At 34.4% G+C, this 13,703-nt stretch overlaps 1 protein-coding gene across 1 annotated transcript in view; it reads right to left on the bottom strand.

The window, feature by feature from the left end:
• LOC139855273 (uncharacterized) overlaps positions 1–13,352 on the bottom strand; it is a 40,562-nt gene extending 27,210 nt beyond the window's left edge. Inside the window, 1 exon segment of the mRNA XM_071844509.1 lies at positions 13,210–13,352. Coding sequence (XP_071700610.1) covers positions 13,210–13,352 — 143 coding nt within the window.
• Between the last annotated feature and the right edge of the window lie 351 nt (positions 13,353–13,703).

The following is a 13,703-nucleotide window of genomic DNA, read 5'->3' on the forward strand; positions in this document are numbered from 1 at the left end:
GGTGTCTAAACCATGTTGCGGACATCCTCTTAACAACTTTCCATATCTTGTCCATGCCTCATATAGAGTTTCATTCGGTTTTTGTGTGAACGTAACAATTTCTGCTTGAAGTCTTACGGCTTTAGATGCAGGAAAGAATTGTTTAAGAAATTTGTCAACTAAAACATCCCATGTATCAATCGCCCCTTCAGGTAACGATTCTAACCAATCTTTGGCTTCTCCCTTTAAAGTCCAGGGAAATAACATGAGATATATCTGTTCATCCTCCACTTCTCGGATTTTAAATAGTGTGCAGATCCTATTAAAGGTACGTAGATGTTCATTTGGATCTTCCTTCGGCGCACCACTAAATTGGCATTGATTAGTCACCATGTGTAGAATTTGTGCTTTGATTTCATAATCTGGCGCATTAATGTCTGGATGAGTAATTGCGTGACCTTGGCCAGTGCGTTTAGCTCTCATTCGGTCTTCCATACTTAAAGGTTCCAGATTCTCCATAATTGAATTTGTTGAATCGGAATCACTAGAGGATTCTGATTTAATGGTTCGTTCCTCAACAATCTCTGTTTGAATGATTGGTGGTTCCGGAGGAAAGTTTAATGGTTCAGGATCTACGAACCGTTCCTGAATATTCTCCGGATTCTCAATTGTGAGGTCAGGTTCAAAAAATGGATTATCGGAAATTTGAACTGAAGTACTTGGTTGACTGGATGACGATTCTAAAGAAAAATCAACGGCGGTTATATTTGCTAAATGTCTTGATCTAGTTACAGGTGGTGAACGTACAAAAGGTGGTGATCGTCTTGCTCGGTGCATTCACTGAATATCCTATTAGTTTTTAAAAGGAAAGAAAAATTATAATAAGTTATCCAATTAATAGACTTTTCTGATTTTGCCCACGTTTCGAATAGCCAAAAGATGCAGCAGAGGGGCAGGATTCGTTTGGTCTCAATATAATTGAGGACTGTTTGGCTGCAATAACCCGGTCCACGTACAAATCCAACTATTACTACGAACCAGAAAATTTTGATGTCTATCAATTTAACCACTTAAAATAAATTTTCGTAATTTTAAGAAATTTAGATAAGAAGTAGAATAAAAATCTATGTCCTAAAACTAGAATAGCGAGAAATAAGAAAGAAAAAGAGTTCGTCGGAAAAAGATTGAAAAAAAAAAGAAAAATGGTTGAAAAATAAAAGGTGACGGAAAAATAAAAGAAACTTATAAAACTTAAAAATACTTGACTAACCTAACCTTATTACTACAACTAACTTAAAATTATAATCGCAAATTGAGATTACTAATTGGAATGATAATTGATACATAGGTAAAAGGTGTCTAAAAATATTAAAGCTTACAGGAAAAACTAAATCCCAAATGGAATTAACTTAAAAAGAAACTAAAACTTAAAAAGGCGTCGCAAAATTCTAAAGCACCTAAATCTTAGTCTAAAGAAAAAGCACTTAAGGAATTCTACGGCAAAGCCTAAAAATCTAGAAGTAAAAATAACTATGGCAAAATCTAAGTTTAAAACTAAATATGAGCTAAAAATACAAAAATTACGTTAAACGATTGAAAAGGGACAAAATATAAAAATATACAAAAAGTTGTAAAAATTACAATTTTTATAAAAATTACAATTTTTATATTATTTATTTATTAAAACTATTAATTTTATAATTTAATTAAACTAATTTAAACAAAATATACAAAATAATAATAAAAACTAAAAACTAATTAAAAACTAAAAACATAATTAGGGTTTTAATTAATAAATAATAATAATAATAACTACGTAATTAATGCCTGATTAGGGCTTCTGTCGCGTGTCAGAATACCTCCGCGAGTTGCGGTATATAATGCATCAAACCCCGCGAGTCGCGGGGTTCAGAATTTCAACTGACAGGTTTAATCTTCAACGCGTTTTTCTTTATTTATTTATTTATTTTATTTTTTGTTTTTAATTTTTTCTGTTTATAAAAAAAAAATATGTGTATAAATAAAACTTATATTTAAAACTTAAATAAAAATAGAATCACTTTATAATTTTATAAATAAAAATCTTAAAACTAGATTTATATATATATTTTTTATATTTTTTTTATATTTTTTTTTTAAAAACAAAATACTTAAATAAAACTTATGTTTTTATAAAATAAAAATAAAGAAACTTTATAAAACTTAAATATTTAACAAAATCTTAAAAATATACAAATTTTTGTTTTTCTTTTTATATTTTCGAATATTTAAAACGTATTTTTACAAAAGCGACTTTTAATAAAAGTAAACTAAATTTTTTTTTTTTTTTTTAATATTAGCGTTGCGCTTCCGGCTTTTAAGAAGATCTCCCCGGCAGCGGCGCCAAAAATACTTGATGTCAAAGCTAAGGGGTATAAAATACTATTAAATTTTAGCAGGAAATACTATTAAATACGATACAATTTTACACAAGATATTTATTTATTTAGAGAATGGATATGCTTAAACCTTGCTACAACACTTATAGGCAGTGTACCTAATCGTACAGTAGTGTAGTTTTTAGTAAGTCCGGTTCGTTCCACATGGAATCTTTTTTAAACAAAGCTCAACGCTATATTAGTTTACTTTTATAAAAATACAAACATATATATAAGTAATATTATTATTATAAAGGAGGGTTTTTACCGTTTAATGACCGGTTTGTCGATTTTTAAACTTTAGTCGCAGTTAAAACCAAATGTAAAATAATAAATATAAATACAAGACTTAAATTAAAGCGTAAAGTAAATAACAATAATGAAATTGCGAATAATAAAAATGCGATAAAATAAACTTGCGATAATTAAAAAAAATACGATAATTAAAAATGCAATTAAATAAAATAACAATAAAAATGCGATAATTAGAAGTGCAATTAAATATAAAATAAAGGAAATTAAATATGAAATAAAAGAATTATGCTTATTTAAACTTCCGTAATCATGATGTTTGACGTGTTGATTTTAGTTTTATGCCCATGGGTTAATTGTCCTTTGTCCTGGATTATTTAATATGTCCGTCTGGTTTTTGTCCATAACAGTCCATCAGTCATAAATATAAAGTGCGAGTGTCCTCGTTAAATTATTCTTATACCCGAAGTTAAATATTCCACCTAATTGGGGACTTAAACTGTAACAAGATTTTAATACTTTGTTTAATAATTACACCAGGATGTCGACTGAGTGTAACCCAAGGTTTTAATATTTTGTTATCAATTATACCAAGTGTCCTTGTACATAATTTCACCCCTGTTTTAATTATTCTAGTGGCTATTAATCCATTCCCGTGTCCGGTTAGATGAACGATTACTCGTACATATAAATACTCCGCCCATCGTGTCCGATTGAGTGTATATGGTAATTTATAGGGACGCCCAATTGTAAATCTTTATATTAACATTAACAAACTATCATTTAGTTAAACAAATAAAAAGCCCATTAATAGCCCATAGTCTAATTTCCACAAGTGTCGTTCTTTTGTCCAAACCCCAATTATGGTACAAAGCCCAATTACCCAATTTTAGTAATTAGCCCAACATCATGATTACTTCGTTTTAAATAAGCATAATAATAACTTAGCTACGAGACATTAATGTAAAAAGGTTGAACATAACTTACAATGATTAAAAATAGCGTAGCGTTACACGGACAGAATTTCGACTTACACCCTTACAACATTCGCTAACATACCCTTATTATTAGAATTATAATTAAAATTAAAATATAAATTATAAATATATATATATATATATATATATATTTTACGTATGAGGAGAAGAAGAAAAAGATGATATTTTACGATCAGAATGCGCGAGCTTTATAGGGGGTTTCTGAATTTGGGGCTCCGCGACTCGCGGCCTTTTTGGCCTTCAAACTCCGCGAGTCGCGGAGATTGAAATAACAGCTCACAACTTTGGAGTCTTTCTCTGCCGACGGTTTTTATTTATAAATATAATATATATATATAATTAATATAATTAATTATATATTATATTATATTTATATACATAGTTAACTTGTAATTTTTAGTCCGTTGCGTCGAGCGTTGAGAGTTGACTCTGGTCCCGGTTCCGGATTTTCGAACGTCCTTGCGTACAATTTTATATTTTGTACTTTGCGTTTTGAATCTTGTACTCTTGTAATTTCGAGACGTTTCTTATCAATAATTGGAACCTCTTTGATTGTCTTTTGTACTTTTGAGCTTTTTGGTCGTTTGCGTCTTCAATTCGTCGAGTCTGTCTTTTGTCTTCACCTTTTATTATTTAAACGAATATCACTTGTAAATAGAACAATTGCAACTAAAAGCTTGTCTTTCTTGAGGAATAATGCTATGAAATATATGTTCGTTTTTTAGCATTATCAGCATCGTATTCGGTTTGGACGATGTAACATTTCCTTTGATATTGATCGATAAACCGTCAATATACATTTCTTTCTTTCGTTTCTCATTTGGCACCAATTCGGGACACAACAAGGCTAGTTCCATGAAACGCTTTTCATAGTTATTGAGATTCGTGCCGATAACCTTCAGATTACGTAACTCAGATTCCATTTTTCTGATCTCGTTTCGAGGACAGTACTCCTCGATTAGCATCTTTTTCAGTTCTTCCCAAGAGATATCATATGCCGTATCTATTCCTTCTGCTTTAGCATAATTGTTCCACCAAGTAAGTGCACCATATTGCAACGTGCACGAAGCATACTTTGACTTGTCTCCGTTTGCACAATTACTGATTTTGAAAACGGACTCCATCTTTTCAAACCATCGGGTTAGACCGACTGGTCCCTCAGTTCCACTAAACGTCTGTGGTTTGCATCCTTGAAAAGTTTTGTATGAGCATCCGTTTCGTGAATTTGTGTTTACAGCTGCTGCTTTGGCTGCTGCTTCGGCTGTTGCTTTTGATGCCTCGGTTGCAGCAATTCTTTCATTCACACGTTTCTCGACTAGTTGCTCAAACTCAGCATCCGACATTTGAGACATGTTTCTTCAATAAACACAACAGATATAATTTAATCATATAGAATATTATAGGTAAAATGAGTTGTCAATAGTTAATCGTAGCATATTAATAATATGAACCAATTATTATAAAAGCCTTTTCTTCTTATTAGCATTTTATAATTATTTCTATGGTATTACCTACCCGTTAAGTTCATACATAATAGCTAGTATAAGGAATTAACTACTAAAATCCTAATAATATTCCACTATGAAAAATTATAGCGAGTTACTACATTATTATGTAATAATAATAATAAGAAGTAGTAATAATACAAATAATCATTCCATGCATTTATTATTAATAAACCAAAATAATACAATACCATACAATACTGATATTTTACATATGCTTATTTTACATAACAAGATAGAGTAGCACACATAAGCAATAAAATAGCGCATGGAAGATTTATGGTTGCGAGGTCGTTTATTCAGAACTATCAGAAACTTCTTCTCATTTGGTTCTCTCTGCCAATTGTTTGTGTGCACATGGTCCAACAGACATTCTGGCAGTGTATTTTATTTTTGGTTGGGGTTTTGAGGTACCCGTTGCCTCAGTGGGTTTAATACAATAAGGGTGGTTACGGATCGAATGGTCATGTTCCTTTTTAATAATTAAGGACTTTTTTATTATTGTGGTTGTTTTTATTATCTATAGCAAGTTGAAATTTCTCCTTAGTGATCTCTTTTATTTCATTAGCGAAATCCTCCTCCTTACTGATCTCGTCTGATGACGAACTGTCTGAGTCATGTGTAGGAGAATATGATGACAAACTGCGAGAATATGTACCGGTGGTCATGAACCGAAATCTGCCAGGCGTAATCGGCACAACCCGCCCGTCGGCGGTATATCTGGACCAATGTCCATATTTGTTTAGAAATGGACGATCCTCGTTTACTCCAGGGATCATGGGTCCATGCCAACGATACTGTGGCTCCGAAAAACTAAAGCTGGGTGGAGCTGGAACCTCCTCTGGGTTTACCGGGAGTTGAGATTCTCCGGCTAACACAATTTCTTCTTTAATAGGTATTGGAACGCCCTTTTCAGTTGTGGATAGAATAGATTCAGTGTCCGATTTCGAGTCGTACAAAATGATAGGATTAGAGGAAGTCATCTATCACATAATTGAAACAACAATTACGTTAGCATATAAATATATCACATATAATGTTTTTGACCAAATAATAAGCAAAAATCAGTAAAAACAGATATGGTCATAGTCCAGACTCACTAATGCATCCTAACAATTACCAGTTAAACACACTAATGTAATTTCTGGTTCCCTATGACCTCAAGCTCGGATACCAACTGTAACGACCCGTCAAAATCGCTATTGACGCAGCACGTTAATCATTGATTCCACAGTGAGGTTTTGACCTCTATATGATACGTTTTGATAAAATATTGCATTCATTAAAATAAGTGACTTTCTAAACATAGAAAGTTATAAACATGTGGGCGAGTGCTTAGGTATAAGCAAAACCCCAAAATACATAAGTCTTTAATTTACAGGTTGACTTCACAGTCCAATTATTTATTACACAACGCAGTTTTATTTTGAATGCAATAAACTTTGTACAAAGCATGAGAGACTCCATGCAAGCAACAAGCACATCACAGCGGAAGCATTCTAAGGACCTGAGAATAAAACATGCTAAAAAGTTAACACGAATGTTGGTAAGTTATAGGTTTAATTGCTCGAGTCATAAACATATATAAAGATAGACCACAAGATTTCATCAAAAGTTTATCAATAGATTCTACGTAACAGAGCACCCTGGTAACTAAACTTAACGCTATAGTGATAATTACCCCATTCGTTTTAATACACGCAAACCAACGTGTCTTAAACTCAAATAACATACGTCCGTTAAAAGGCTAGCGCTCTAGCTCGGACGGGGATGTCAAGCCCTATGGATCCATATACAATTATTCGCGCCCACCAGTCCATATCCTATGTACTGGCAGCTACTAGTTACCAAAGCTAAGGGATTTTCGGTTTAACTCAGTGTAGAATTTTGTATGTACTTGTGTCTTATTGCGTTTAAAATAAATTGCATGTATTCTCAGCCCAAAAATATTTAGAGTATTTAAAAAGGGAGACTATAACTCACGGTTCAATATTGAGACTCAATATTGTAGGCAAATTGCGTAGACGTAATGATGGTAGACGACTGTATAGTTGGCCTTGGATTCAAGAACAATACTCCGAACAATACCCAATATTTCCTTAGCTTAAATCGGTTTGAAACCCGAATTAAAAATACCCTCGAATATATTTATTATTATTAAACTTAAAATTAAAATTATAATTATAATTATAAATTTAATTACAGAAGAGATAAATGATGTGTGATACATCGTCGAGAAAACTGGCATATTTATATTACTTTTCGATTTACTGTAGCTCATGCGATCGCATGAGTTTTCAGTGTTTTTGCCATGCGATCGCATGGCCGCCTTTCCCGTTTTGTTTGCTAGTTCGTCGACATCAAATAGTATTTACTGTAGCAAATAGTGTTTTACTGTAGCAAATAGTGTTTACTGTACCAAATAGTGTTTTACTGTAGCAAATAGTGTTTACTGTACCAAATAGTGTTTTCACTGTAGCACTGTAGCAAAATACGGTTTCACTGTAGCAAATAGTGTTTTACTGTAGCAAATAGTGTTTTACTATAGGAAAGTCGTTTTTACTTGTACATATATATATACATACATATAATTGTTCATAAATCGTCGAGAGTAGTCAAAGGTAATTGTATATATGAAACAGTTCTAAAATTTTTAAGACTCAATCTAACAGACTTTGTTTAACGTGTCAAAATAATAAATCGTATAGAGAATTGGTTTAAATAAGTCGAAATTTTCCGGTTCATCACAATTAACTTTTGTTTGCGAACAAGTTTAGAATTAACTAAACTATGTTCTAGTGATTACAAGTTTAAACCTTCGAATAAGATAGCTTTATATGTATGAATCGAATGATGTTATGAACATCATTACTACCTTAAGTTCCTTGGATAAACCTACTGGAAAAGAGAAAAATGGATCTAGCTTCAACGGATCCTTGGATGGCTCAAAGTTCTTGAAGCAGAATCATGACACGAAAACAAGTTCAAGTAAGATCATCACTTGAAATAAGATTGTTATAGTTATAGAAATTGAACCAAAGTTTGAATATGATTATTACCTTGTATTAGAATGATAACCTACTGTAAGAAACAAAGATTTCTTGAGGTTGGATGATCACATTACAAGATTGGAAGTGAGCTAGCAAACTTGAAAGTATTCTTGATTTTATGTAACTAGAACTTGTAGAATATATGAAGAACACTTAGAACTTGAAGATAGAACTTGAGAGAGATCAATTAGATGAAGAAAATTGAAGAATGAAAGTGTTTGTAGGTATTTTTGGTCATTGGTGTATGGATTAGATATAAAGGATATGTAATTTTGTTTTCATGTAAATAAGTCATGAATGATTACTCATATTTTTGTAATTTTATGAGATATTTCATGCTAGTTGCCAAATGATGGTTCCCACATGTGTTAGGTGACTCACATGGGCTGCTAAGAGCTGATCATTGGAGTGTATATATCAATAGTACATACATCTAAAAGCTGTGTATTGTACGAGTACGAATACGGGTGCATACGAGTAGAATTGTTGATGAAACTGAACGAGGATGTAATTGTAAGCATTTTTGTTAAGTAGAAGTATTTTGATAAGTGTATTGAAGTCTTTCAAAAGTGTATAAATACATATTAAAACACTACATGTATATACATTTTAACTGAGTCGTTAAGTCATCGTTAGTCGTTACATGTAAGTGTTGTTTTGAAACCTTTAGGTTAACGATCTTGTTAAATGTTGTTAACCCAATGTTTATAATATCAAATGAGATTTTAAATTATTATATTATCATGATATTATCATGTATGAATATCTCTTAATATGATATATATATATATATACATTAAATGTCTTTACAACGATAATCGTTACATATATGTCTCGTTTAAAAATCATTAAGTTAGTAGTCTTGTTTTTACATATGTAGTTCATTGTTAATATACTTAATGATATGTTTACTTATCATAGTATCATGTTAACTATATATATATATATATATATATATATATATATATATATATATATATATATATATATATATATATATATATCCATATATATGTCATCATATAGTTTTTACAAGTTTTAACGTTCGTGAATCACCGGTCAACTTGGGTGGTCAATTGTCTATATGAAACATATTTCAATTAATCAAGTCTTAACAAGTTTGATTGCTTAACATGTTGGAAACATTTAATCATGTAAATATCAATCTCAATTAATATATATATATATACATGGAAAAGTTCGGGTCACTACACCTTCTTCAGCTGGTTGATCTTCGTTGCATCTTTCCCTACGATCAAAATATCGTCTACATATAGTAGAAGAGCAACGAAATCTCCTTCAGAAAACTTCTGAATATAGACACACTCATCCGCTGCAGTTTTCTTGTACCCTTGACTCACCATGCACGAGTCAAACTTCTTGTACCACTGCCTAGGTGCCTGCTTTAAACCGTACAAACTTTTCTTCAGCTTGCATACGAGATTATCTCCTGAAACCTCAAAACCATCTGGCTGCTCCATGTAAATTTCTTCATGTAAATCTCCATGATAAAAAGCCGTCTTTACATCCATCTGTTCAAGCTCCAAGTTCATACTTGCAACTAATTCAAGTATGACTCTGATTGAAGTCATCTTGACTACTGGTGAAAATATCTCATCAAAGTCAATTCCTTTCTTCTGTTGAAATCCTTTGACTACAAGCCGTGCTTTGTATTTCACCACTTTTCCGCTGCCATCCTTTTTCAGCTTGAACACCCATTTATTTTTCAGTGCCTTCTTCCCGCGTGGAAGTTCTACAATCTCATAAGTTTGATTTTTCTGCAGAGAATCCATCTCATCCTGCATTGCGAGCAACCATTTTTCTTTATCTTTTTGAGATACTGCTTCATGAAAACTCTCTGGTTCTCCATCTTCAGTAAGTAGAAGGTACTCGGATTCCGGATATTTACTCGATGGAATCTGACCTCGTTCAGATCTACGAACTTCTGGAATATATTGAGGAGATCCACCATCATCTTCGCCTTGTGATGGTCCTGGAACATCTGGCAGATGGGGTTGTGGCTCCCCCTGCTCAGCACCATCATTTTCCTCATTATCTTCTACTTCCGGTATTTCATCTTGCACTGTATATTCATTTCTCATGAATGATTCCGTTGTTGCCTCTGGCACCTGAGCAGCAACATTTGATTTCTGAGATATTGTGGGCTTTTCAATATCTTCTATTGTCTGGCTTTCATGGAACACTACGTCCCTACTTCTGATCACCTTTTTCTCCTTTGGATCCCATAATCTGTATCCAAATTCTTCATCTCCATAGCCTATGAATATGCATGGAGTGGTCCTTGCATCCAGCTTCTGCCTGAGCTCCTTGGATACATGTGCGTACGCCAAACATCCAAATACTCTTAAGTGAGAGTATGATGGATCCTTTCCAGACCAAAGTTTCTCCGGAACTTCAAAATTCAGTGGTACTGATGGAGATCTGTTGATCAAGTAACATGCGGCTCTGACAGCTTCTCCCCAGAATGGCTTTGGCAGCTTAACCATACTGAGCATGCTCCGAACACGTTCCATGATTGTTCGGTTCGTTCTTTCTGCTATACCATTGTGTTGAGGGGTACACGGAACTGTCTTCTCATGTCGGATGCCATATAATCTGCAATAGGCATCGAACTGCCTGGAAGAGTATTCACCGCCGTTATCGGATCGAAGACACTTTAACTTCTTTCATGTCTCACGTTCTACCATGACATGAAACTGTTTGAAGTAATCGAAAACATGGTCCTTCGTCCGCAAGAAATATACCCACACCTTTCGAGAAGCATCATCAATAAACGTTAGAAAGTATCGATTGCCGCCAATTGATTCAACCTCCAAGGGACCGCAAACATCAGAGTGCACCAGACTGAGTAACTCTGATCTTCTCGTTGAAGAGGAATTAAACGAGACTCTATGCTGCTTACCAAACAGACAATGATTGCAAGGATCCAGTGCATCATCCTTGTCTGCATTGATAAGCTCCTTCTTTATTAGGGTAGACAACCCTTTCTCACTCATGTGACTGAGTCTATGGTGCCATAAATTTTGTGACGCCTCGTTTTCTGCAACATTAAGGCCGTCTGTACAGATCTTCACATGAGTTTTGTATAGTGTGCCACAAATGTGTCCTCGAGCGACTATCATAGCGCCTCTTGACAATTTCCATGTGCCTCTACTGAAATGACTATCATAGCCCTGTTTGTCTAGAGCTACTCCAGAAAGTAGATTCAGTCGAAGATCTGACACATGGCGGACATCCTTCAAAGTGATTGTGCTCCCGGAACTTGTCTTTATTGTGACATCTCCAATTCCGACAATCTCAGCGGAACTGAAATTTCCCATCTTTACAGCTCCAAAGTCACCAGCTTTGTATGTTATGAAGTATTCCTTGTATGGAGTCACGTGGTAGGAAGCTGCAGTATCTACCACCCATTCTGTGTCTTCTCGTGAGACGTGAAAGCATGTCTCATCATGGGTTGAACAATAAGCTAAATCACCGGTTATAGTAACTAATGTTTCTCCAACCTTATTCTTCGGCTCTGAACTGCTCTGATCATGTTCCTCTTTCAATATGTAGCAGTTCTTCTTCATATGTCCCTCTAATCCACAATGATAGCATTTACATATTGGTTTTATGCTATCAGCAGACCTGCCAGACCTGCCCCTGCTCTTGCTTCTGCATCTCCATTTATTTTTGCTACTCATTCGTTGTCTCCCCCGATTCTCTATAACAAAGGCATGGGTCTGATCTGTGTCCATGTCCTTTCTCCTTGCCTCTTCACCGAATAGGGCATCCTTGACCATTGACATGGTAAGTTTTCCATTCGGGGCTGAGTTGCTGAGTGTTACTACCAGCATTTCCCAACTATCAGGAAGAGAACTAAGTAGCAGTAGCGCTTGAACTTCATCGCTAAGAGGCATCTCTACAGACGATAACTGGTTGACCAAGCTTAGGAACTCACTGGTATGTTCGGCAACTGAAGTTCCACTTTTAAGCTTCATGTTGACTAAACGCCTCATCAACAAGGCTTTATTCCGAGCAGTCTTGGCCTGGTACATGTCCTCCAACTTTTTTCAGAGGACATATGCGTCTGTCTCTTGTGCAACATGGTGGAAGACACTATGATTAATCCATTGGCGGAACTGACCAATAGTTTTTCGGTTTAACTTCTTCCACTCTTTCTCTTTGGTGGAATCAGGATTTGTACCCTTTAATTCAATAGGGTTAAACAAATCCTTACAGCTGAGGAGATCTTCCATCCGAGGTTTCCACAACGTGTAGTTGGTGGCAGTGAGCATAATCATGGCTCCGGAAGATGATACTGACTCTTCTGTAGACATTATCACCTTACAAATAATTTTTCAACACAAACGGGGTTGAAAAATTCAGAAAACTGGAAAACTCGACCAACGCCTCTAACCTTGCTCTTGATACCACTTGTTGTGATTATGAGAGGATCGCCTGGACGTTGGTACACACAAATTTGAGAGAAAATAACTCTATTACTCACAAGAATAGATTACAGAGTATTACAAAACTCAAATAAACAAAAACACTCTCAAACTAATTACAAAACTCAAATAAACAAAAACACTCTCAAACTAACACACTAGGAATTCTCACCACTCTCTAGGGATGTATTCACTCTTGGTTAGGATTACACATTTAACTCACACACACTAATTAGGTGTGATTACACTTTTCTTAATGATTTACAATGAAAGTTTGGACCTCTATTTATAGAAAACTTTGAGGAGGTGGAATGGTGTGAACATAATATGGTGTGAACACGAAAATGGTGGCTAGCCGTAATCGTTTCCAATTTTGCTACTTCCTTATGAGGAGGTGTATTGGTGTGAACGGAGAACAACTTGCTAGCCGTCATTATTATCAAGTTTGCTTCTTCTACATGAGTTGTCAAAGTTGACTAGCTTTGAATATCTAGACGATTCTAGATTACGGCTAGAATGGAAACATCTAGAAGATACGGCTGGAAATCATCATTAACCCACAGTGATATGCAAGTTTTGGGTCGGATGTTAACTCGACTAAAACTTCTTGTTGGGGTGGAGCAAGCGGGCCTTTTAATGCTTTGACAATTAGGTCACGAAAGGCTGCACCACGGCTCTTCAATTGGTCGTTTTTGACCATCTTTGTGCAGGGAATACAAAACAACAGTTTCCGGTTTCCCAATCATATTCTACCACCAAAATAATCATAAATGTCAAGTTCATAGATCTCTTTTAAGCATAAATAATGCTTTCAGCCTGTGATATACAGACAAACCTTTTTTCATTTACAAGAAGAACATCGAGATTCAAACTTTCTCCCCTCTATTTTTTTAATGAACGGACGCATATAATGCTATAACAAAATCTAGAAATCATAAAAAAGTTCAAAGCACCACATAGTTCACAACTAACACCATCTTATAAAGGGTCGTCGATTTGTATGATCCTTCCATTATTTTAATAAGACTTCCATACTCACGCACACAACATT

The sequence above is a fragment of the Rutidosis leptorrhynchoides genome, chromosome 6 (assembly GCF_046630445.1).
Source record: "Rutidosis leptorrhynchoides isolate AG116_Rl617_1_P2 chromosome 6, CSIRO_AGI_Rlap_v1, whole genome shotgun sequence".
NCBI classification, from domain to species: Eukaryota; Viridiplantae; Streptophyta; class Magnoliopsida; order Asterales; family Asteraceae; genus Rutidosis; species Rutidosis leptorrhynchoides.